General features: G+C 34.7%; 1 protein-coding gene across 2 annotated transcripts in view; it reads right to left on the bottom strand.

Moving 5' to 3' along the window:
* The window catches only part of VPS13A (vacuolar protein sorting 13 homolog A), a 274,739-nt gene that overhangs the window by 39,996 nt on the left and 207,442 nt on the right, over positions 1-27,301 (bottom strand). For both annotated transcript variants that reach the window (XM_061132455.1, XM_061132456.1), the window contains exons 53-63: positions 26,380-26,509; positions 19,824-20,056; positions 9,868-10,021; positions 9,164-9,328; positions 8,887-8,968; positions 8,217-8,286; positions 7,241-7,346; positions 4,733-4,846; positions 3,258-3,403; positions 1,994-2,075; positions 304-417 (exon numbers count right to left, since the gene is read on the bottom strand). In XM_061132455.1, coding sequence (XP_060988438.1) covers positions 304-417; positions 1,994-2,075; positions 3,258-3,403; positions 4,733-4,846; positions 7,241-7,346; positions 8,217-8,286; positions 8,887-8,968; positions 9,164-9,328; positions 9,868-10,021; positions 19,824-20,056; positions 26,380-26,509 — 1,396 coding nt within the window. The remainder of the gene's footprint in view (positions 1-303; positions 418-1,993; positions 2,076-3,257; positions 3,404-4,732; positions 4,847-7,240; positions 7,347-8,216; positions 8,287-8,886; positions 8,969-9,163; positions 9,329-9,867; positions 10,022-19,823; positions 20,057-26,379; positions 26,510-27,301) is intronic.

Here is a 27,301-nt window from a genome sequence, read left to right as displayed (position 1 = left end):
ACCTACAACTCACGTTAACAATTGGGGTGTGTTATTCTCACTATTTTTAATTGAAGTACAGTTCATTTACAATGTTGTATTGGTTACCAGTATACACTAAAGTGATTCAGTCATACATACTTGTGTGTGTGTGTGTGTGTACACACTTCTTCATACTCTTCCCATTATGGTTTTTTACAGGATATTGAATATAGCTCCCTGTGATATATACAGTAGGACTTTGCTGATCATCTGTTTTATATATAGCAACTTATTTATTCAAAAGAATTAGTGTGATATATTGTACAAGATTAACTATGTTACCTGGTAAGGTTCATAAAAAAATGCTTCTACACCTTCAGAAAATTCTCTTATCAAGCCAAAGGGATTTCCCAAAACATCAAGTCCAAGAATGAGTACATACATCTGTTTAATGGCCTAAAAACGAAATATAAACATTAGTCAAATCAGATAATCAGAGATAATATTTTCTTCCTTACATTTAGTACACATATCTAGTTTTTTTTCAGGCTAACATTCTCACCAGCAATTTCAAACTATCCCATATCACCTTATTCATCACTAGTCTTAGTTTAAAAAAGCAATTTGGTATTAGAATATGAGAAATAATATGATCTATTTACATAAAGTTTTAGAATATTCAAAATACTTTCACTTTTACAACTATGTGTGACAGTTGTTATTACTGCCACTATTTTATAGACTATAGAAGCACACAGGTCAAATGATGCTGAGTCATATAAACAGTAAAACTGAGATCCAAACCCAGATTTCTTTCTTTTTAAAAAAAAATATTTATTTTAATTGGAGGCTAATTACTTTACATTATTATAGCAGTTTTGCCATATATTGACATGAATCAGCCACAGGTGTACATCTGTCCCCTTGTTCCAAACCCCCCTCCCTCCTCATCCCATCCCTCTGGGTTTTCCCAGTGCACTGGCTTTGAATGCCCTGTTTCATGCATCAAACCTGGACTGGTAATCTATTTCACATATGGCAATACACATGTTTCAATGCTATTCTCTCAAATCACCCTACCCTTGCCTTCTCCCACAGAGTCCAAAAGTCTGTTCTTTACATCTGTGTCTCTTGCTGTCTTGCATAAGGGTCATCGTTACCATCTATCTAAATTTCATATATATGCATTTAATATACTGTATTGGTGTTTTTCTTTCTGACTTACTTCACTCTGTATAATGGGCTCCAGTTTCATCCACCTCATTAGAACTGACTCAAATGTGTTCCTTTTTATAGCTGAGTAATATTACATTGTGTATATGTACCACAGCTTTCTTATCCATTCATCTGCTGATGGGCATCTAGGTTGCTTCCATGTCCTTGCTATTGTAAACAGAGCTGCAATGAACACTGGGGTTCAATTCTGGTTTTCTTGGTGTGTATGCCCAGCAGTGGGATTGCTGAGTCATATGGCAGTTCTATTTCCAGTTTTTTAAGGAATCTCCACACTATTCTCCACAGTGTAAACCCAGATTTCTTAAGTCATGCTCAGTGATCTGTCCACCATACAACAGTTATCCTAATGCTCTGTAAGTTATCCCCTAAAATACAGGACTCCTTCAGTTGAGGACTCCTTAGAGATGGATAAAAGTCCAACAAATAATATATCTAGCTTGACTAAACAACTTAATTACATTAAAAATATCCTGTGTTCAGTTACTAACTGATAAATAGTTCCCCTTGATCTATTTTTTTTAAGTAAGTGAGATGAGTTACTCAGTTAATTATTATTTAAAGATTTATAACTAGTTCACACTGATCCAGGAAGATTTCTGTCAAAGATGAAAAGTAAAGGTAAAAATCTGAAAAGGTTGCTGAGCTTAATTTCTTTCCACAACCCTGAGGAGAAAAACCAAGTTCTAAAATTTTGAAAATGGCTATTCATTTACTGCCAAATCTAAATTATATATTACATATGTGGTTTCACTATTTTATATCAGTCTGTACTTTTGTAAAATAATCTCAGACAAACCTGCTTTGAATAGTGTCTTATTACTTCAGACTGTAGTTCAGCTGTTGTATGGAACTGATAGTTGAGTTCAAAAAATGCTAGCCTGAAAAAAAAAACACAACAAAAATCACATAAAAATGCACATGGGTCTCACTCATGAACATGAACTGCATTTCTCAATTCTGTCCTACTTTGGCCTACACAGAAAATGCTTGATTCACTGAGATAAATAGAAGTTGCTCAAGAATGGCGAGGATTCAATTGCTGCGGTTTTCCCTGATTAGCTGCCAGCTGAAGAATCACCCTAAGTTCATGTGTGTGCGCTCCGTCATGTCTGACTCTTTGCAACTCCATGGACTATGGCCCGCCAGACTCCTCGTCCGTGGGGTTTTTCTGGCAAGAATACTAGCAGGTTGCCGTTTCCTCCTCCAGAGGATCTTCCCCACCCAGGGATCAAACCCACATCTCCTCCCTGGGCAGAGGGATTCTTTATCACTGAGGCACATGGGAGCCCTCACCATCATTTTATTCATAACCTGTTCACAGTATATACCTGGATCCACTAATTGGGAAGTTTTATGCTAAGGCTACAGTCCATGGGGTCACAAAGAGTTGGACATAACTGAGTGACTGACACTTCCTTTCTTTCATGCTAAGGATAGGACAGCAGCAAGATTAGAAATCTCATCCAATTTTTCATGTCTGCAAAGCTATGTTTGACTATTTCCTAACTTTTATCTAGATTTACAGTTACCTCTTTGGACTCACTGATGCTTACTACTCCTTCATTTCTGCTATCATGGTATTCATTTTCTCCTAGTCACATATGCTTTAAAGAGTCTTGATACCTATCATAAGCCTTAAAGCAACAGCTTTAAAAGCACCACACATCACATGAGTATATACATCTTCTTAGGGATCCTTGCCTAAGTGAAAAAGGCATATAACACACAAACTTGCATGGCCCCTTTCCTTTTTTCTTTTTTTTGACCCTGCCATGTGGCGTATAGAATCTCTGGGCCAGGATTCAAACCCTCTCTCCCTACAGTAGGAGCTTGGGAGTTTTAACCACTGGACCACCAGGGAAGTCTCTGTCCCTGTATATTAAGGAAATTATTTCATAATTACTCTGTTGTTTAATAGTTAAGGGTTATCAGGCAATATGTTAAATTATATTTAGCCTATGATCTGCAATGTAGTTTACATACTTTTTCACTTACAAAATTTTAAGGTAAATATAAAAATGGACTTTTTGTCAATTTATAGATTTGAGTTATAAACATACTTAAAAACTACGTCCTGTACATCTGTGAGAGTGGCACCAATACTCTTCAGCAACAGATTTAGAGAATGAACTGCCATCAGTCCTTCATGCTGTTCCGAGTCTTCCGCCTCTTCACCACCTGAGCTCAGTGAGACACTTAAATGCAACTAAAGAGACAAAGAGAGAAATATTTAAAGCACTTTCTTCATAATAACTCTTAAAATTCAATCTCATTCTAAATTTACTATACCATACATAAGATTTCAAATAACCTAGATATTAATTTCGATATAATTAATAAGAGGAATGTTAAAGGAATTTAAAATCTAAACAACCCTTTAAAAATTTTAAATCCAACAATGTAATGTATGTTATTTACATACATTTACATACAATCCAATTCTTTTGGTAAACCTAGGAAAATATTAATCTTTATAAAATTTTAATAACAGTAACAATCTAGAAGTTGAAGTTGTTGTAAATAACTCAACTATCTCCAAAATTTCTCCAAGTTGAATGCTTCAACTATTAGAATTAAGTTATTACGGTGAAAGAAAGTAAAGTAGCTCAGTCATGTCCGACTCTGCGACCCCATGGGCTATAGCCTACAAGGCTCCTCTGTCCATGGAATTTTCCAGGCAAGAATACTGGAGTGGGTTGCCATTTCCTTCTCCAGGGGATCTTCCCAAACCATGGATCAAGCCTGGGTCTCCCGCATTGCAGGCAGATGCTTTACCATCTGAGCCACCAAGGAAGCATGGTGAAGCTAGTTAAAAACATTTTTATATTATATGCATATATATGTGTGTGTGTGTGTGTGTGTGTACATATATACAGTATATGCAGTGTAAGTCGCTCAGTTGTGTCTGACTCTGTGATCCCATGGACTGCAGCCCACCAGGCTCCTCTTTCCATGGGATTTCTCTGGGCAAGAATACTGGAGTGGATTACCATTCCCTTCTCCAGAGGATCTTCTGGCCTAGAGATCAAAGCCCGGTTTCCTGCATTGCAGGCAGATTCTTTCCTCTTTCAGCTACAGGGAAGATCACCATGGAGTATGCAGTTATACAACAATTTTCTTCAGATATTATGCAACTCATAGATATTTTATGTTAAGAACTTACTTTTAGTTCCATTCAATCTTCAGTTTTTAAATTAAGGTTACTTTATAAAATTATTTGAAACTTTAATATCATATATAAAAGTTTGAAAATTATCAGTCAACACCTCAATTAGATAGTAAATGAACACAATGTTAGGTAAAATGTAAACATATAAACACATACTATAGGCAGCTTCCACATGATAAAAGAGTATAAAAAAAATAAAAAGTATCATTCCTTTCTAATTTACTTATATTTGAATGATGAAGTTGCAGAATTTATATACTATTAAAGAACAGAATTGAAATGCTATATTCCCCTACACTGATCAAATCCATTTGCTATTAACTAGATTACTAAGGATAATAAAAATGACTTTTATTTTCCCCCTACCTTGATAGGAGATATATGAAAGTATTCATAGAGACTGACTTGTGATGAATCTTCTAATGAGACTATTTTATATTCTTCTTGGAAAGCTTCTATGTCTTTATGAAAAAGCTCAACCTATAAAGGAACATAAAATATTAAAAACTTAAGGAATGTATCTGCCCAAGTATTAAGCCAATACATTTACAATGGAAAAAACAAAAATGAGATTATGATAACAATTTTGTTCACAATACTATAAAAAGAATAAAATACTCAAATTTAGCAAAAAGAAGTATAAAACGTATACTTAGATGATAAAAACTCTCTTGAAAGAAAATGAAGATCTATATAAATGGAAAACATCCCATGTTCAAGGGTTGGAAGACTTAATACCGTTAAGATGGTACCTCTTCCAAGATGATCTGTACCTCCAGTGTAATCCCTATCAGAACCCTACATGACTTCTCTGAAGAAGGCAAGCTGATTCTAAATTTCATATGGGACTGAAAAGGGATCCAAAATAGCCAAAACAACCTCGAAAAAGAACTAGATATCAATATTCATACTTCTCAATTTCAAAATTTACTGACATTAGACTCTTAATTATACCATATACAAAAATTAACTCAATATGAATGAAACACCTAATTTTAAGAACTTAAAGTTTAAAATGCTTAGAACACAGGGCTAAATCTTTTAACTTTGGATTTGGCAAAGGAGTCTTACAAATGACACCAAATACATTAGCAACAAAAGAAAAAATATTTTGGACTTCAGTAACATCAAAAGCTTCTGTGCTTCAAAAGACGAATAGAAAGTAAAACACAACATAAAGAATTAGAGAAAATATTTGCAAATCATATATCAGACATGGATGGGGCTTGCATTCAAAATACATAAAAACTTTTACAATTCAATTAAAAAACAAACCCATTAAATAAGGGGCAAAAAATTTGAACAGACATTTCTCCACAGCAGATATGCAAGTAGTCAATTAACAAATTAACAAGTCAAAAGATGGTCAACATCATTACTCATTAGATAAATACAAATCAAAACCATAGGGACATACACTACTTCACACCTACTAGGGTAGCGAGTAGGACAGACAATAAGTTAAGTGTTAGTGAGATCTGCTGAAATCAGAATCTTCGTATACTCTGATGAAGAGTACAAAATGATGCGGTAACTATGGACAACTGTCTAGAAGTCCTGAAATTATTAAACAGAGCTACCAACTTCCCAGAAATTTCACTCTTAGGTAAATACCCAAGAGAACTGAAAACGTATGTCCACATAAAAACTTGTACAAAAATACTCACAGCAGCATTAGTCATAATAGCCAGGTTGTACAAACAACCCTAATGTCTACTAACTGGTGAATGGACAAACAAAATGTGGCGTATCTATACAGCAGAATATTACTTGGCCATAAAAAGGAATCTGATACATGCTACAACATGGATGAATGTTGAAAGCATTATGTTAAGTCAAAGGAAACACATCAAAAAACACTATATAGTGTATGATTCCATTTATACTAAATATCTAGAATAAGAAAATCCACAGACAGAAAGTACATTAGTGTTTGCATAAGGCTAAGGCATTTTTCTTTTGGGGGTGAAGAAAATATTCTGGAATCAGTGATGATGGTTGCATAATTCTGAATATACTAAAAACTACTAAACTACACAATTTAATTGGGTAAAATATATAGTATGTGAACTATAGCTCGATGAACTGTTATTAAAAGGAAAAAAGATGTAATTTCCTTGTCTTTATCTGTGTACAATTGACCCTTGAACCACAGAGATTTGAAGTGCAAGGATCTACTTATACACGTTCCCTTTCCCCCACCCCATACTAAATACTATAGTACTATACGATCCTCGGTTGTGTGAATCCTTGGATGCAGACCCTTGGATATGGAGGAACAATGTATGCAGAGGGCCAAATATACATTATACACAGATCTTTAACTGAGAACAGGGTTGGTGCCCATCACCCCCACATTGTTCAAAGATAAACTATAGTTTATCTTCAAAATCCTTTCTAAAAGACCAGCTGAAAAAGAAAACATCTCTTATCCACCCAACAATTGTAATTTTATCATCTTTCTATCAGTTATAAAGAACATATTATATTTATTTTCCTTATCCCTTTTCTTATCAATTATCTTGGTCATATCCAAATTTATAAATTATCAATTAACACAAAAGTAACACAGGAAAATAAAATAGGAAGAAACAAGTGATGTAAGCATGACCGATTATCCTCTTCCTCTTTTACTGACTTAAAACTTTTCCTCCTATTTGCTACCTCATCTTCAAAAGGCTAGCTGTCTCACTTCCAACTTCTATAATTTGAATATGTGATTTCCACCAATGTAGAACCATGGTAGCAAAATAAAATTTTTTTAATTTTTAAAAACATGTTAATACATTTAAGAATGTATAATGCTATCACTATTTTCTAAAGTCCTCCTCTTTCCCGACTTCATCCAGTCAACGCTACTATTTAAAGTCTCACCTCTGTTTTTTCAGTTACTTCAGCTGGTGTCATTAGTTCTGATACAGCATAGACAAATCCAAGATCTAACCTGAGATCCATTTCTTGGATCAACACTTTGAAATACCTATAATAGCAAGGTAAAACATTTTAAGGTAAAACATTTAAAAATTATCGATTAACTGAATTAACAAAATTATAAAAGAAAAAGTATAAGACAAATACCAAAACATTGACAGTTAGGACTTTCTAGATGAATGAATTAAAAACATAATGGCAACACTGTTCATAATAGAAACAAACTCAAAATGTGAAAATGCCTACAAAGAGAAAATTGATAAGTAAACCGGCACAAAGTCACACAAGGAAATATTACATACAAGTGATAATAAATAAACTCTAGCTATATACAACAAAAAAATTAATTTTAGTAAAAATTTGAATTAAAAAAGCAAGCCCAAGGAATATATTTACAGTTTGAAAAAAATTTAATTAGCAAACTTTTAGCAAAGTAAGAAGCATAATGTTCAGCTACACATAAATAATAAACTAATATTTTTAAAAGGGAATAAAAACAGTATTTATCTTGGTGATAGGGTGGAGGAAACAAGAAATAATTGGGAGTGATACATAGATGGATGCTTCTGTCAATGTTCTGTTTTTTGAAATGGGTGGTGACTGAATTTGAATATACTATTTTCTTTCTTGTTTATAAAAGAGTATGCAGTAACGATAGACAACAGAGAAAACAAATAAGAAAGTAATAAAATACACATAATTTAGAAATGACTATTATTAATATCTATGTATAATTCATTTGAAGCCTTCTGACTTCTAAAGATTATGAAATAATTGATTTTTTCTATGACCTTTCTAATTTAACATTTTACACTTAAATCTTTGACTCAACTAAAATTTAAGAGTACAATTAACTCACATATTTAAACAAAACATTGTGCTTTAAATGCACACAAAATAAACATATTAAGATACTTACTTAATACGTGATATCTGTGAATGTCCTGCAGATCTCATGACGATACTGACATCTGTAAAGGGTTTTGGTGCTGTAAAGATTAATAAATATGATTAATCTAATGATGCTTTAAACAAAAGATAAGCATTTTCTTGTAATTTAATACACATCACAATGGGCACTTAAATTATGTATTAAATCATGAGCATGAATTAAAATTACTGATATTTGTAGGATCTACCACAATCTTAATTTCAGACTGCAGGATTTTTTTTTTTTTAATTATCTGTATTCACTTTTAGCTTAACTGAACCTTTAAATTAGTGATTTTAAACCAGAAGTATACATTAGAATCATCAGGACAACTTTGTGAAAACAGACTTCACGGTCTTATCCCTTTATCCAAAGGTTCCAGTGGCTTTTAAATTAGGAATTTACAAATTTGTAATCTTTTAAAGAAATTAATATCTCTAAAAATTATATATACATTTCAAATCAATCTTTTCTTCAATATTCACTCAGTTTTATTGACGTTAGTTGAGTACTTCCTGGTCTTTTTTCAAGTCATTGAATTTTTCAATGATCCTATAGAAACTAAACTTGAGGATGGTTTCACTTCATACTTTTATAGTAAAATAAATCAAATAGCTAATACAACCATTTTTATGGCAATCTAAAAATAGAAACAAACCTGAATCCAAGGTGACCGACTTGGGCGGTTTAATGGGATAAAACACAAATGGAAATATAGCACCATGTATTTGGTTTTGGATCTAAAAAAACAAACAGGTCAGTATATTAATATGTTAATTATAGCATCTGACTAGAATAACAAAATTTAAGAAGTAGAAGGCATCAAACACTCTAGTCCAACAAATTGAAGTACAGACAAAACAGACTATGGGGAATATATTTATTCTATTTCCATATTTCTTTAGAATATGATTTGAATATCTTTTCAAACTTACCTGTATTCTGTAAATTTGAATTCTAAATGATGACTGATGTGCAGATGTGCTATATTCTACTTTTAATGCTGGAAGATAATTTCTTCTTATAGCTATTACATGCGGCTGCAGAATTTTCATGTTTGTACCACTAGGTGTCAAGCGAACCTGAAAAATATGCCCACTCTCCCACAAAAAAAAAACCACAGAATTTCTCTTTATTAATTGACTAAAGTTAGAAATCTGTACCAAAAAACTTTTATAATATTAATTTAAATAGCAGGCTAAATATTTGATAAGATTTTGATTGAGATCTTCATATCCCATACACATAGAACTCACAAATATTCATATAATATTCACAAAATATTCATAAATCCCTGGTAACTTGATTTTATCACTTTCTATATAACTTTTATATAACTAAAATTTTTTTACTTTATTTCCTTAACTTCTAATTCACTAAAATTTATCAAAAAATAAAGCAATATAAGAAAAATAACTTTAAAAATAAAGCAAAACAACTTAGATCATTAGCACTTAAAAAAGTCTGAATCTTAATAGAGAACTATTCCTTTAAAATATTCTATATAAAGTACATATAATAATATAATAAGATTCATTGTTTTGTAAGCAAACTTGTCTTTCCTTAAAAACGAACTCGTGGTTCATCTAATTACAACAGATAGAAATTAAAATTTCACATCAGTACTTAAAAATATTACCGGAATGTTAGTGTCCAACTCAATAATCTTGTCTTCCGATGGTGAAGATTCAGTGTATTCCTTAAATTCCTTCTCTAACTTCTCAGTGTGCTTTACGCTCATTGGCTTCCATCGTGCCTTCTTCCTGGGCTTTGTCTCCCAAACCACATCAGAACTTATATATGAAAGCAAAAATCATGGTACTAATTTATAAACAGTTTCATTTTAACTGGTTTATTACATAAATTACAAAACCATCAGTGCATTTTTGCAATATCTCTAGTTGTGAGCAAGCACATTATAAGTTTAAAAACATGAATTCATTCAACCAATACTTATTAAACTCTTATTCAGGCATTATTCTAGGTGGCAGCAATATTATTAGGGAATGTTTCTGCCATTTTGGAACCTTCTTTTACCTGAGGAGAGAGAGACAGACACTAAACAGTAAATTAGCATATTTTAATATATTAGGAGGTGAAAATGCTTTTGAAAGAAGAAAAAGCAGATAGGTTAAGGAGGATCTGGAGTACTGGGATATGCAAAGAGGTGGGGGTTGCAGTATCAAAACAGGATGGTCAATGGAGTTGTCATTAAGAAGGTGAGATTTTGACAGCCTTAAAGAAGATGGGGCAGTTCTCCAGCGGACAAGAACATTTCAGGTAGAGAGAAAAGCCAGAGCAGACTACCGGGCAGAGCAGGCCACAGCACAGGAAGAGCAGGGGCCTGGCATGCCTGGAATACATCATGAGTAGCAGATGATGTAAGACAGATAATGAGAGGCAAAACAATGTAAAGCCTAGAGGATATGGTAAAGACTGGGTTTTATTCTGAGATGAGGACCCACTGAATGATTATGAAAAGATAATCAACAATATGATCTGACTTAAGCTTTAAGAATAAACTGTGTGATGGGATGGGAAGCCAGAAAAAATAATATAGGATGAGGACTAGAACAGGAAAACTTGTTAGGAATGTAATGCAGTAAGCCAGGAGAAAAATGATGATGGTTCCGCCTAGGGTGGTAAGACTGAAGCATTACAAAGGGGTCAGATTCTATGTGTGTTTTGAAGCAAGATCCAAAACACTATTTTCAGATGGATTAGATATAGGGGGTAAGATAAAGAAATCAAAAATGATTCCAAAGATTTTGACCTGAGCAAGCAGAAGAATGTAGTTGTCATTAACTCCAATGGGAAAGCAGGTTTTGATAGAAAGAAGAAGGAGTTTGGTTTTACATACTAAAAAGCTTAAGAAGTCGCTTAGATACCTAAGCAGAGATTTTATGTAAGTAGCTGGACATACAAGTCTGGAGCTCAGAACAAAAATCTAGCTGAAGATACACTTCAAGAAGTTTTCTACATATATACGGTATTTGAAATCATAAAACTGAAACAGAGAAGAGAAGTGGACTCAGATCTGAGAGCCTCAAGATATCCAATATTAAGCAGTTGAGAAAATAACAAGGAACCAAGAGGTGAGACTAAGAATGCTGTAATAGAAAGAAAAACCAAGGCGGTGAGTTACCCTGGAAGTAAAGTCAAAGAAACTGGGTCAAGGAGGGATCTTTGTAGAATGTTCAGTTCAGTTCAGTAGCTCAGTCATGTCTGACTCTTTGCAACACCATGGATCGCAGCACGCCAGGCCTCCCTATCCATCACCAACTCCCGAAGTTTACTCAAACCCATATCCATCAAGTTAGTGATGCCATCCAGCCATCTCATCCTCTGTCGTCCCCTTCTCCTCCTGCCCCCAATCCCTCCCAGGATCAGGGTCTTTTCAAATAAGTCAACTCTTCGCATGAGGTGGCCAAAGTACTGGAGTTTCAGCTTCAGCATCAGTCCTTCCAATGAACACCCAGGACTGATCTCCTTTAGGATGGACTGGTTGGATCTCCTTGCAGTCCAAGGGACTCTCAAGAGTCTTCTCTAACACCATAATTCAAAAGTATCAATTTTTCAGCACTCAGCTTTCTTCACAGTCCAATTCTCACATCCATACATGACCACTGGAAAAACCATAGCCTTGACTAGACGGACCTTTCTTGGCGAAGTAATATCTCTGCTTTTTAATGTGCTGTCTAGGTTGGTCATAACTTTTCTTCCAAGGAGCAAGCATCTTTTAATTTCATGGCTGCAATCACCATCTGCAGTGATTTTGGAGCCCCAAATAATAAAGTCAGTCACTGTTTCCACTGTCTCCCCATCTATTTGCCATGAAGTGATGGGACCAGTTGCCATGATCTTAGTTTTCTGAATGTTGAGTTTTAAGCCAACTTTTTCCCTCTCCTCTTTCACTTTCATCAAGAGGCTCTTTAGTTCTTCTTCACTTTCTGCCATAAGGGTGGTGTCATCTGCATATCTGAGGTTATTGACATTTCTCCCAGCAATCTTGATTCCAGCCTGTGCTTCTTCCAGCCCGTTTCTCATGATGTACTCTGCATATAAGTTAAATAAGCAGGGTGACAGTATATAGCCTTGACGTACTCCTTTTCCTATTTGGAATCAGTTTGTTGTTCCATGTCCAGTTCTAACTGTTGCTTCCTGACCTGCATACAGGTTTCTCAAGAGGCAGGTCAGGTGGTCTGGTGTTCCCATCTCTTTAGAATTTTCCACAGTTTATTGTGATCCACACAATCAAAGGCTTTGGCGTAGTCAATAAAGCAGAAATAGATGCTTTCCTGGAACTCTCTTGCTTTTTTGAAGATCCAGTGGATGTTGGCAATTTGATCTCTGGTTCCTCTGCCTTTTCTAAATCCACCTTGAACATTGGCAAGTTCATGGTTCGCGCATTGCTGAAGCCTGGCTTCGAGAATTTTGAGCATTACTTTACCTAGCGTGTGAGATGAGTGCAATTGTGCGGTAGTTTGAGCATTCTTTGGGATTGCCTTTCTTTGGAATTGGAATGAAAACTGATCTTTTCCAGTCCTGTGGCCACTGCTGAGTTTTCCAAATTTGTTGGCATATTGAGTGCAGCACTTTAACAGCATCACCTTTCAGGATTTGAAATAGCTCCACTGGAATTTCATCACCTCCACTAGCTTTGTTCGTAGTGATGCTTTCTAAGGCCCACGTGACTTCACATTCCAGGATGTCTGGCTCTAGGTGAGTGATCACACCATTGTGATTATCTGGGTCATGAAGATCTTTTTTATACAGTTCTTCTGTGTATTCTTGCCATCTCTTCTTAATATCTTCTGCTTCTGTTAGGTCCATACAATTTTTGTCCTTTATCGAACCCATCTTTGCATGGAATGTTCCCTTGGTATCTGATTTTCTTGAAGAGATCTCTAGAGTTTCCCATTTAGTTGTTTTCCTCTATTTCTTTGCACTGATTGCTGAGGAAGGCTTTCTTATCTCTCCTTGCTGTTCTTTGGAACTCTGCATTCAAATGGGAATATCTTTCCTGTAGAATATTAGAATGTTATCAACTTAAGCAACATGAAGACTGGTAATTGTACAATGCACCTGGCAAAACATAGGTCTGTGGTGATCTTATTAAGACCAGCTTTATAGTACACTGAAAGCAAAATCCTGTTCGGAACAGTTAAAGAAAAAATGGTTAAAAAAAGAACTGGAGAGAGTGAAAATATTTTTTGAAATAGATAACACTTCTAATGAGTTCAGCTATAAAGTAAAGCAAAGAAATATGCAGTAGGCAGCAGGGAAAGTAGGTTCAAGAGAATATTTTTTTAGTTGAAAGATATTAAACTTATTAGGACAATTCAAGAGGGAGCCAAAAATTATTGAAGTAGGACAGAGAAAGAAGAGTATTGCTGGGTCAGTGTCTCAAGAGGCAAGAGTGAATGAAATATAGTGCAAAAGAAGAAAAATACGTTTAAATAGGAGCACATACAATGTATCTATGGTAAGTGGGAAGTGTGTTGCTGCAATATATAGGCAAAAAGTACTGGTGCATGGGAAGCTGAGATGTTGGGAGTGGGTCTTTGGAAGTTCCTTTTTGACTGCATCAGTTTACTTGGTGAAATAAGACTCAAGGCACTGAGCTGAGAGAGAATGGGGATTTAAAAAGAGCCAAATGTAGAGGATCATGTCATCTGCAAACAGTGAGAGTTTCACTTCTTCTTTTCCTATCTGGATTTCTTTTACTTCTTTTTCTGCTCTGATTGCTGTGGCCAAAACTTCCAACACTATGTTGAATAGTAGTGGTGAGAGTGGGCACCCTTGTCTTGTTCCTGATTTCAGGGGAAATGCTTTCAATTTTTCACCATTGAGGGTGATGCTTGCTGTGGGTTTGTCATATATAGCTTTTACTATGTTGAGGTATGTTCCTTCTATTCCTGCTTTTTGGAGAGTTTTAATCATAAATGAGTGTTGAATTTTGTCAAAGGCTTTCTCTGCATCTATTGAGATAATCATATGGTTTTTATCTTTCAATTTGTTAATGTGGTGTATTACATTGATTGATTTGCGGATATTGAAGAATCCTTGCATCCCTGGGATAAAGCCCACTTAGTCGTGGTGTATGATTTTTTTAATATGTTGTTGGATTCTGTTTGCTAGAATTTTGTTAAGGATTTTTGCATCTATGTTCATCAGTGATATTGGCCTGTAGTTTTCTTTTTTTGTGGCATCTTTGTCTGGTTTTGGAATTAGGGTGATGGTGGCCTCATAGAATGAGTTTGGAAGTTTACCTTCTTCTGCAATTTTCTGGAAGAGTTTGAGTAAGATAGGTGTTAGCTCTTCTCTAAATTTTTGGTAGAATTCAGCTGTGAAGCCATCTGGTCCTGGGCTTTTGTTTGCTGGAAGATTTTTGATTACAGTTTCAATTTCCTTGCCTGTGATGGGTCTGTTAAGATCTTCTATTTCTTCCTGGTTCAGTTTTGGAAAGTTATACTTTTCTAAGAATTTGTCCATTTCATCCAAGTTGTCCATTTTATTGGCATAGAGCTGCTGGTAGTAGTCTCTTATGATCCTTTGTATTTCAGTGTTGTCTGTTGTGATCTCTCCATTTTCATTTCTAATTTTGCTAATTTGGTTCTTCTCTCTTTGTTTCTTAATGAGTCTTGCTAATGGTTTGTCAATTTTGTTTATTTTTTCAAAAAACCAGCTTTTAGCTTTGTTGATTTTTGCTATGGTCTCTTTAGTTTCTATTGCATTTATTTCTGCCTTAATTTTTAAGATTTCTTTCCTTCTGCTAACCCTGGGGTTCTTCATTTCTTCCTTTTCTAATTGCTTTAGGTGTAGAGTTAGGTTATTTATTTGGCTTTTTTCTTGTTTCTTGATGTAAGCCTGTAATGCTATGAACCTTCCCCTTAGCACTGCTTTTACAGTGTCCCATAGGTTTTGGGTTGTTGTGTTTTCATTTTCATTCGTTTCTATACGTATTTTGATTTCTTTTTTGATTTCTTCTATGATTTGTTGGTTATTCAGAAGCGTGTTATTTAGCCTCCATATGTTTGAAGTTTTAACAATTTTTTTCCTGTAATTGAGATCTAATCTTACTGCACTGTGGTCAGAAAAGATGACTGGAATGATTTCAATTTTTTTGAATTTTCCAAGACTAGATTTATGGCCCAGGATGTGATCTATTCTGGAGAATGTTCCGTGTGCACTTGAGAAAAAGGTGAAGTTGATTGTTTTTGAGTGAAATGTCCTATAGATATCAATTAGGTCTAGCTGGTCCATTGTGTCATTTAAGGATTGTGTTTCCTTGTTAATTTTCTGTTTAGTTGATCTATCCATAGTTGTGAGTGGGGTATTAAAGTCTCCCACTATTATTGTGTTACTATTAATTTCCTCTTTCATACTCGTTAGTGTTTGCCGTATATATTGTGGTGCTCCTATGTTGGGTGCATATATATTTATAATTGTTATATCTTCTTCTTGGATTGATCCTTTGATCATTATGTAGTGTCCTTCTTTGTCTCTTTTCACAGCCTTTATTTGAAAGTCTATTTTATCTGATATGAGTATTGCGACTCCTGCTTTCTTTTGGTCTCCATTTGCATGAAATATTTTTTTCCAGCCCTTCACTTTTAGTATGTATGTGTCTCTTGTTTTGAGGTGGGTCTCTTGTAGACAGCATATATAGGGGTCTTGTTTTTGCCAGAAAATTACTAGAGCTAATCAATGAATATAGTAAAGTTGCAGGATATAAACTTAACACACAGAAATCCCTTGCATTCCTATATACTAACAATGAGAAAACAGAAAGAGAAATTAAGGAAACAATACCATTCACCATTGCAACAAAAAGAATAAAATACTTAGGAGTATATCTACCTAAAGAAACAAAAGACCTATACATAGAAAACTATAAAACACTGATGAAAGAAATCAAAGAGGACACAAACAGATGGAGAAACATACCGTGTTCATGGATTGGAAGAATCAATATTGTCAAAATGGCTATTCTACCCAAAGCAGTCTATAGATTCAATGCAATCCCTATCAAGCTACCAATGATATTTTTCACAGAACTAGACCAAAGAATTTCACAATTTGTATGGAAATACAAAAAACCTCGAATAGCCAAAGTAATCTTGAGAAAGAAGAATGGAACTGGAGGAATCAATCTGCCTGACTTCAGACTCTACTACAAAGCCACAGTCATCAAGACAGTATGGTACTGGCACAAAGACAGAAATATAGATCAATGGAACAGAATAGAAAGCCCAGAGATAAATCCACGAACCTATGGACACCTTATCTTCGACAAAGGAGGCAAGGATATACAATGGAAAAAAGACAACCTCTTTAACAAGTGGTGCTGGGAAAACTGGTCAACCACTTGTAAAAGAATGAAACTAGAACACTTTCTAACACCATACACAAAAATAAACTCAAAATGGATTAAAGATCTAAATGTAAGACCAGAAACTATAAAACTCCTAGAGGAGAACATAGGCAAAACACTCTCCGACATAAATCACAGCAAGATCCTCTATGACCCACCTCCCAGAATATTGGAAATAAAAGCAAAACTAAACAAATGGGACCTAATGAAACTTAAAAGCTTTTGCACTACAAAGGAAACTATAAGCAAGGTGAAAAGACAGCCCTCAGATTGGGAGAAAATAATAGCAAATGAAGAAACAGACAAAGGATTAATCTCAAAAATATACAAGCAACTCCTGCAGCTCAATTCCAGAAAAATAAATGACCCAATCAAAAAATGGGCCAAAGAACTAAACAGACATTTCTCCAAAGAAGACATACAGATGGCTAACAAACACATGAAAAGATGCTCAACATCACTCATTATCAGAGAAATGCAAATCAAAACCACAATGAGGTACCATTACACGCCAGTCAGGATGGCTGCTATCCAAAAGTCTACAAGCAATAAATGCTGGAGAGGGTGTGGAGAAAAGGGAACCCTCTTACACTGTTGGTGGGAATGCAAACTAGTACAGCCGCTATGGAAAACAGTGTGGAGATTTCTTAAAAAACTGGAAATAGAACTGCCATATGACCCAGCAATCCCACTTCTGGGCATACACACTGAGGAAACCAGATCTGAAAGAGACACGTGCACCCCAATGTTCATTGCAGCATTGTTCATAATAGCCAGGACATGGAAGCAACCTAGATGCCCATCAGCAGATGAATGGATAAGGAAGCTGTGGTACATATACACCATGGAATATTACTCAGCCATTAAAAAGAATTCATTTGAACCAGTCCTAATGAGATGGATGAAGCTGGAGCCCCTTATACAGAGTGAAGTAAGCCAGAAAGACAAAGAACATTACAGCATACTAACACATATATATGGAATTTAGAAAGATGGTAACGATAACCCTATATGCAAAACAGAAAAAGAGACACAGAAATACAGAACAGACTTTTGAACTCTGTGGGAGAAGGCGAGGGTGGGATGTTTCAAGAGGAATCGGGTGGAGAGGGAGGTGGGAGCGGGGATTGGGATGGGGAAGACGTGTAAATCCATGGCTGATTCATATCAATGTATGACAAAACCCACTGAAAAAAAAAAAAAAAAAAAAAACCATGAAACAAAACTTGACTCCATTCAAAAATAAATAAATAAATAAAAAGAGCCAAAATGTGAAATGGGCTTCCCTTGTGGCTCAGCTAGTAAAGAATCCCCCTGCAATGCAGGAGATCTGGGTTCGATCCCTGGGTTAGGAAGATCCCCTGAAGAAGGGAAAGGCTACCAACTCCATTATTCTGGCCTGGAGAATTCCATGAACTGTATAGTCCATCAGGTTGCAGAGTTTGGCTCAGTGATAAAGAATCTGCTTGCCAATGCTGGAGACTTTAAGACATGGGTTCAATCCCTGGGTTGGGATGATCCCTGGGGAGGAAAGGGCAACCAGTGGCAGTATTCTTGCCTGGAAAGTTCCATGTATAGAAGAACCTGGCAAGCTACAGTCCATGGGGTCTCAAGGAGTCTGACAGGACACATGCATGCAAAGTGTGAAACAGTAATCTAGGAGAGAGAGTGAATGGAACAAATCTAATTTACTAAAAAACCACTGAAAGACTTAAACACAGAATTTAAGAATCTATCCACATTCTAGGGGCTTCCCTGGTGGTCCAGTAGTTAGGACTCCATGCTTTCCCTGCCGGGGATGCAGGTTTCATCTCTGGTCAGGTAGTTAAGATCCTGCATGCCATGACACATAGCAAACACACACACACACGAAGGTGGGAGAAGAGGCTCCTGACAGCTTCCAGTTTCCACACCTCGAAAAAAATCTATCCACATTCTAAAAGCACTTCACCCATTCTATTTAAGTATGTAAATGATTTAATTTTACTCATTCTAAAATTTGTTCTCTTTCTTCTAAGATTTATGTTCTCTTAATAAATATGTTCTCTTATAATTTCTGTTCTCTTTCAAAGAAAGATAGAAACCGTGCATCAATTCCCTTTGCATTCACATCATTTAGCATAGGAGATAGCACATTCGGTTTCACAGGGTTAAAATCTGTTATTTGAACTTTCTATTTCAGTAATAAGATATTTTTTTGAGAACAATAAAAATTTCTAAGGAAATAGTTTTAACATGCTTGTTTATTGATTTGGCTGCACTGCTTGGCACACAGGTTCTTGGTTCTCTGACCAGGGATAGAATCTGTGCCCCTGCAATGGATGCACTAAATACTAACCACTAGACTGCCCAGGAATTTCCTTTAATATGTCTTTTTAAATGGCACAGCTACCATTCAAGAAGTCAGGGACATTTCTAGATGAATTTACATAGAAAAACAAAATATATATCATAAACCTTTAATTTATATATCTGAGAGTTTAATTCAAGGGATTAAAACTCCATTATCCTTGTTATACAAACTGGAATCTAGCAACACTCTCAAATTAGGCAGTAATATAAAAATACTAATTTCAAGTAGTTACGAACAGAAACATTAAGTGCATAAAGGAAAGAAAAGAGTTTTACTGGTGATGACTTATGTGGGAAATGGTAAATACAATACTACCGTATTAGATCTTAAAGTGCCAAGATCAAAGTAGAAAGTGATTAGAAAGTAAGATGTATAGTGTGGGGAATACAGTCAATAATAATGAATAATTTTTGTATGGTCACAGATGGTAAATAGACTTACTGTGATCATTGTAATAAACAGAAATATTGAGTTACTATGTTATGTACCAGAAACTAACACACTGTAGCAGATCAAACGTACTTCAAAATAAACAAACTCATAGAAAAAGGTGGCAATGAAAAATTAAACATTTCCTTATGACATGTTAAAGAAAGAAAATACACTTTTAATAAGTTGAATAATTCTAATTTTCAGAGAGTTGGGAAAATAAACATGATGAGAGATTTATAAATCTCATTTTTGGTATATCTTTATCTTGAAAGGCAAAAAAGTATCAAAGCACTTTTAAATTAGCATTACCTTAGATTAGTATCATTGAGTAGTCAAAACAAAATTTAAACTAAATCATTTTAGACTTTACAATCACCATTTTTAATGATTAAGAACTTACACTTAAATGTATCCAAATTCTAATGCATCTAACCTTGTAATGCCAATATAGGCTACTTCTTGCTTTGTATAATTGTTGACAAGAGAAATCCCAACATCTTGTAATGCCAATACAATCTCTTGCTCTGCTAACTCTGCTTTCTCACTTTCATATGTCACTTTAAACACTCTTGGATCTTCAGTGAATAAAATAATGCGTTGTAAGCCTTCAAAAAATGAAACTAAATAAATGGTCTTTTTCCCCAAATTTATAGGTGTCATCATATCCTGAAATAAAATCATCAAAAAAATAAGAAAATTAGAATTTGGTGCCAACCAACATGAAATCTACATTCTACATTTGAAAAATGAGAATAGTAATGATACCTCCTTCATAGGAATAAAATAAATTAACAATTGTGTAACATTTGGAAATTTACATAATTCAAATTAGTTAATGAAAGTTTCTGCCATAATCATTATGAAGTCAGGAAGACAGGTAAACTTTTAATATCATAGTAAAATCTAATTAGTCTTCCTTTGTAGGCTAATTAGTAACACAGAATTTATCTTCTCTGCTTTACTACAAGACTAATCAATGTGTTATGCATTAAAAGTTGTTTAGTCAGAAACTTCTATTGCTTTTCAGAGCTGAACTAAATAAGATAAAAGAATATTTGACACCCCAGCTGCATGCTCTACAAAGCACAAATACTACAGGGTTAATATTACAGAAAGAATTTATATATAAGCATTGCGCTGATATCAGGGTCTTCAGTTTAAAATAATTAACTTCTAATAGTTAACTGTCAGCCATTAATTTCTAGTTAAGTGAACATTCTGATTAAACAAGATATTATAATATACAGTACACATTCATGTTATAATCCACTAAAATTAAAAATAAGTTAAAATATAGTCATGTTATTTATAACACTCTCTAAAATATAATACATAATACTAAAACTATATTAAGATGTAAATAAGCTAATTTCCAAGTAATTCTGAAATATTGCTAATATGTTATAGTGGATTACAGGTTTATCTTGGCAAACTTCAACTATCATGGTGATGTAAATATGCAAAAGTACTTATTGAAGCTGAGGCTCCAATACTTTGGCCACCTGATGCAAAGAGCTGACTCATTGGAAAAGACCCTGATGCTGGGAAAGATTGAAGGCAGGAGGAGAGAGGACGACAGAGGATGAGATGGTTGTACGGCATCACCAGCTCAATGGAGAAGAGTTTGAGTAAACTCTGTGAGTCGGTGATGGACAGGGAGGCCTGGCGTGCTGCAATCCATGGGGTCACAAAGAGTCGGACACGACTGAGCAACTGAACTGAACTGAACTGATGTAAAAGTACTAATCGACAGGTTAAACAGCTTATTATTTTTATATGAAAATGAATTATTTTCTAAAAATAAATCTAATAATCATGAATTTAAAAAATAAAGTTAGGCCAATTATGGGCAACCCTCTCAAATACATTTAAACAACACTGGACTTCACAAGAGCAACACTGGAAAGACACTGGAAAAATATAATCAATATTCTAAAAGAAAACAACTCAGAACCCAGAATTCCTTACTCAGTAAAAGTATTCCTCAGTGAAGAAAAGTACAAGAAATAAAGACGCTTGAAGACAAATGAAAACTACTAAATATCACCATCAACAGAAATTCACTCGAGCAAATTCTATAGGAGGAATTAAATACCAGCAAGAGCAAAGTGATACAAGATGAATGTATGAAGTAAGAAAGGAATGTTACACAAATAAAATGTGAGAGAAAATATTTTACAAAATTCAATATTCAGGATTAATAAAAATTTTTGGCAAACAAAGACTACATGAGAAGTTCTTTAACCTCTTATCAAACTTCCCAAACACCCACCAAACTTCAGCAAAGATCACACTTAAAGGTAAATGTTGATGTCATATAACTTGAGACCAGAAATAAGGCAAAAATATATGTAAACATCAGTTTTATTAAAGAGGACATAGAGATGCAAGCCAGTCCAGTAAGGCAAAAAGAAATTAAAGATGAAAGGACTGAAAAGGAGAAAGCAAAACTCTCATTCTTTTTAAGTGTCATGATTGTACATGTGGAAAAATAAAAAACAAATAATGTTAATAAGAGAACTCAGTGAATTTTCTGGATTAAAAAAAAAAATCAATACTCAAAATGCCATTACACTCCCATATGCTAACAAGTTTAATTTTAAAAAGATATCATGGGTTTCTGTTCTGGCAACTGATGACTAGGTGGTCTGAGACAAACCTTCTTGCTAACAGCAAAAAGTTGGACAACATCTAAAAAGGAAAAATATGTGTCTGAAAAAACAGAAAAGCTTCCGAGATAGCATGAATCAACAGCGCCAAGATCAGAGAGAGAAAGAAAGCCAATAAAGGTGAACTTTGTGGGGCTTCCCTGGTGGTCCAATGCCTAAGATTCTGTGCTCCCAATGCAGGGGGCTCAGGTTGGATCCAGGGTCTGGGAGCTAGATCCCACATGCCAGAACTAAGAGTTCACAGGCCGTAACTAAAGACCCCTCATGCCACAACTAAGTAAGACTCAGTGTAGTCAAATAAATAAATAAAACCAAGAAACTAAACAAAGTCACAGAAAAGACAAAGTGGTCTTTGTATTCAGCGTTCACAGCTGTCAGTTCAAAAAGTAGAAGCAAATACTGAGAAGTTAGGGAACATCACACAGAGTCTCAAATTATCTTTAAAATTTTTCATATACTATGTTCAGCACAGAGTCAAAAATAAACATTCAAACAGAATGAATTTTAGTGAAAACCAAGAAAAGAGAAAATTTTAAAACATCTAGAAGAAATCTAGGTATTGGAATTGTCAGACAGTCTTTAAAGTAGTTATGATCAGAACATTTAAGAAATTATGTAACAAAATAGAGAATTTTGGAACAAAAACTTTTATAATAGAAACCTTAGAACTGATATTTCAATAACTAAAATTAAGAACTCAATAGATGATTTTAAGAGATTAGACACAGTAAAAGAAGTACATTGAAAAAGAAGTCCGAAGGAAATATTCATACTGAAGGAAGGAGAGAAAAGGATGAAATAACACATAAAAGTCTTAAGAGACATCATAGAACATGTCTCTTAGAACAACACCAAAAAGTCGTAAGAGACATGATGAAAACTCTAATATTTATGCAATGGTGAATTTCAAAGAGAAAGAGGAAAGAGGTGCCGAACCTGAAATTTGATATCCGGCAGAAATACTTCACTAAAAACAGAGCAAAATAAAGACATTTTCAGACAAATCAAACTGATCAGCTTTGGACTCTGATAAGCGGAATACTGCCTGCCATATCAGTAAACAAAGGATGTCACAGTCAACAACAATTACAGTCGCAGTCTAGGATGAGCTGGTGAACCCTGAGGAAACTCAGAATATAAAAACACAGGATACTAGTCCCAGATAGCTGAGGTGAATATCAAAAGAATGAGTTCAGTGAGCCCAGACTCTTGTACCTTCCCATACACAGAAAAGTGCTAAATGCCCTAACACTTGACTTATCTGCTTTTCTTAAATTAACAATAATCTTTTGATGTTCAGACTACCTGTCCTTTGTGGCAATACTCCTATATATCCTGGCTCCCCCAACTCCGTCTTGCCTCTACAGAGCAATTCTCTCAGGGATGCTTTAGATGCTGCCTCCTGGGGTTGAAGTCCTAAAGATTCCTGCTGAATAAAACATAACTCTCAACACTTTTAGGTTTTGAATAATATTTCAGTCAACAACTCTTGCCTGGAAAATCCCATGGACAGAGGAGTCTGGCAGGTTATAGTCCACAGGGTTGCAGAAGAGTCAGACACAACTTAGCAACTAAACAACAACAACAATAATCCTCCCAGTTAGGCAGTTGTAAACTGTGGCCTATGATAGTTTTACAAGTCTCAATATTTAAGCCTAAAAAGATACTGCTGTGGGCACTGCAACATTATATACTAATAAGAATCAACTTAACAAAAAGACCACAATTCTAAATTTATATCTACCTGATCACATGGTTGCAAGGAGATCCAACCAGTTCATCCTAAAGGAAATCAGTCCTGAATGTTCATTGGAAGGACTGATGTTGAAGCTGAAACTCCAATACTTTGGCCACCTGATGCAAAGAGCTGACTCATTTGAAAAGACCCTGATGCTGGGAAAGATTGAAGGCAGGTGGAGAAGGGGATGACAGAGGATAAGATGGTTGGATGGCATCACCGACTCAATGGAGGTGAGTTTGAGTAAACTCTGTGAGTCGGTGATGGACAGGGAGGCCTGCAATCCACGGGGTCGCAAAGAGTCAGACACAACTGAGCGACTGAACTGAACCGAATCACACAGTTTCAAAATGTAAGAGCCCAAATTAAGAAAACCAAAAAAGGTATGCATAGATCCATGATTTCAAACACCATTCTCATAACAACAGAACAAGCACAAACAGAAAACTTAATAAGATAGAAGATCTAAACAACTCAACAAAACTTGAATAAACTGATATATATAGAACACTGTAACCAACTGCAGAGTATGTATTTTTTTCAAATACACATAAAATATTTACAAAAATTGATTACAAGCCCACACATTTGATTTTAATAAATTTCAATGAACTGAATCAGAGTATGTTCTCTGGTCACAGTGGAATTAAGTTAGAAATAAATAAACACAGCAAGAAAATACTTTGAAAAGTGATAACCTAAGTAACCATGAAGCCAAAACATAAAAATAAATCACAATGAAATTCAGAAAATATTTTTAACTAAAAAATAATTAATATACAGCCAAATCTGTGAGACAGAATTACTAATGTTTTTGGAAGAAGTTTGTGACTTTAAGTGACTTCAAATAAAAAGTGAAGAAAATCTAAAAAGCAATGATCTAGGTATCTGCTATGAACTCATTTGTGCTGCTCCCCTCCCCCCATTCATATGTTACAGTCTCAGCCTCCAATATGATGGAGGTAATGACATCATGGTTAAATGACATCATGGGGGAGGGGAAGGGTGTAAATAGGGCTCTGATCCACCAGTATTCCTTTCCTTATAAGAGATACTAGAGAGCTCACTCCCTCTCTCTTCACCCTGTGAAGACACAGCAAGAATTCGACTATACTGGCATTCTGATCTCAGGGGTCCTGCCTCCGGTACCACTAGAAATGAATCTCCACTGTTTAAGGCATCCAGGCTAAGGTATTTCGTTACAGCATCCTGAGCAGATTAATACAATTATCTATCTCAAGAGTTTAAAAGAAAATTATAAAATTAAAACAGAAGAAAGGTGAAAGAATATAATATAGATTAGGCAAAAATAGGTGAAAATGAAAACAAATGTATAAAAGAGATCATCAAAAGGGCAAATTGATGGTTTTCTGACAGACAAAACTAAACTGAAAGTAAATAATAAAATCTCGGCAAAACTTAGGGAAAAAAGGAATGAAGGCACAAATATTCTATACTAGGAATGGAACAAAAAGAAGAATCATCACTATAAATCTTAAAAAGATAAAAATATGGATATTATAAAAACATTTATATCAATATATTAGAAAACTGAGATGAAATAAATGCATTCTTAGGAAAACTCTTATCAAAACCACACAAATAAAAGTAGAAAACTGAAATGCCCTATCAATAAAAAGTAGCATTCGTAATTTAAAAACCTTCTTACAAAGACTATTGCAGGTAAGATGACTAGGTTTCACTTATGAACTCTATAGCAAACATTCCAAACATTCCACAAATCATACCAGTCTAACACGAACTCTCAGAAAATAGAAAAATTATAGATAATTCTCAACATATATTAGAAGTCAGGATGACCTTAATATTAAAATCTGGTAAAGTTATTACAAGATAAGACGGTGACAGGCCAACTACATTCATGAATACAAGCAAAAGTCTTGAACAAAACATTAGCAAGTCAATTCCAAAACTACAAGGCTGGCCTAATATTTGAAAAACAACCAAATAAGACAAAGCCCCCAAAGCATATAATCATCTCAAAAGATAAAAAACAAAAGACATAAAAATTAATAAAAATTCAGTACTCATTCATTTACTCATTTGATAAGAAATAATAATTAGTGGCAAGAAACAAGACACTGGAATAGGGAACAAATTAAGATAAATTTTGAAAGATCAATAAGACTTTAATAAAACAATTTTTGAAAGTCATTTAATATGTTACTGGAGAATGTTTATACCTAACTTTATTATTATAAAAAACAACAGTCTGCCATTCATAGATAAATCCATGTTAACAGATTCCTAAATGTCCTTCACAGAAGCAAAACCAACATAGAAGACATTTAATGCAATAATATATTTGTATCTGTTTATAAACTGAATGCTGAAAGTATCTAAGTTACCCTTCATAACACAATAGAAGCAAATAAGAAGGCAGAAAAAATAAGACTGCTTCCAGTTTTAAACATTTTTGGTTAAGTTAAAGCTTGAATATTGCTTTAAAAATCTTCAGCAGTGTTTAAGAAGTGTAAACACAAAAAGGTCTCAAAACTAGTAAGGCTGAAAAAAAATAAAATAAAATCCTGCTAAGAACACCACAATAACCTAGTACATACATCCTTTTGTGTTACTTCACCGTGGCTTTTTCCACATTTCCACTTCAGCTTTCTAGAGCCCACTGGATCAGCCCATGTATAAAATACTGCTTTTCCAGGAGGGAGGGAATCTTCTATTTCACTGAGGGAACTGACATAAATAGGAAAAAGACACAGTAAATTAAGTACAAGTATACAAATATACTAAGAATCTAAAATAATACTTCATTAATTCTGAGTCCATTAATTAAGATTTATGATAGTTCAGAGTAAAGTAGACTGAACTTTTTCCTTGTACAATAAAAAAGTGGTTTTCTGAGAAAATAATGAGAATATTTCAAGGGAAATGTTTGTCCTAGTTAGGAAATAAATATCTCAGGTTGAGTTTCCCTGCTGGCTCAGAGGTAAAGAATCCACCTGCTAAGGCAGGAGACATGGATCCCTGTCTGGGAAGGTCCCAGATGCCACAGAGCAACTAACTCCATGAGCTATGACTACCGAGCCTGTGCTCTGAGCCGGGGAACCACAACCACTGAGTCCTTGCATCCAGCACTGCGACCCCTAGAGCCTATGCTCCACAAGAAGAGAGGCCACCACAATGAGAAGCCCACGCACTTCAAGGAAGAGTAGTTCAAGCTTGCTGCAACTAATAATGGACCGCACAAAGCAACAAAGACTTAGCACTGTCAAAAATTAATTTAAAAAATATCTCCAGGTTTCTGAAACTACTCTGTCAACTTTAAATACTAATTAATTATGAAAGAAAATTATTTCAATTACTTTACCTCATCTATACCAAATCTAAGATAATTTAACTGGTAATACTTCCCTAAGAATCGATTTTACTGTGTCAAAATTCAATTCAATTATTTTTAAAAACCATAAGACACAGGATATAAATATAAGAAACTCAATCAACTCACAAAACAATTCACCAAAAGAA

The sequence above is a fragment of the Dama dama genome, chromosome 29, assembly GCF_033118175.1.
Source record: "Dama dama isolate Ldn47 chromosome 29, ASM3311817v1, whole genome shotgun sequence".
Classification (NCBI taxonomy): domain Eukaryota; kingdom Metazoa; phylum Chordata; class Mammalia; order Artiodactyla; family Cervidae; genus Dama; species Dama dama.
The sequence above is the reverse complement of the archived record's forward strand: the minus strand, read 5'-3'. Positions and strand labels throughout refer to the sequence as shown.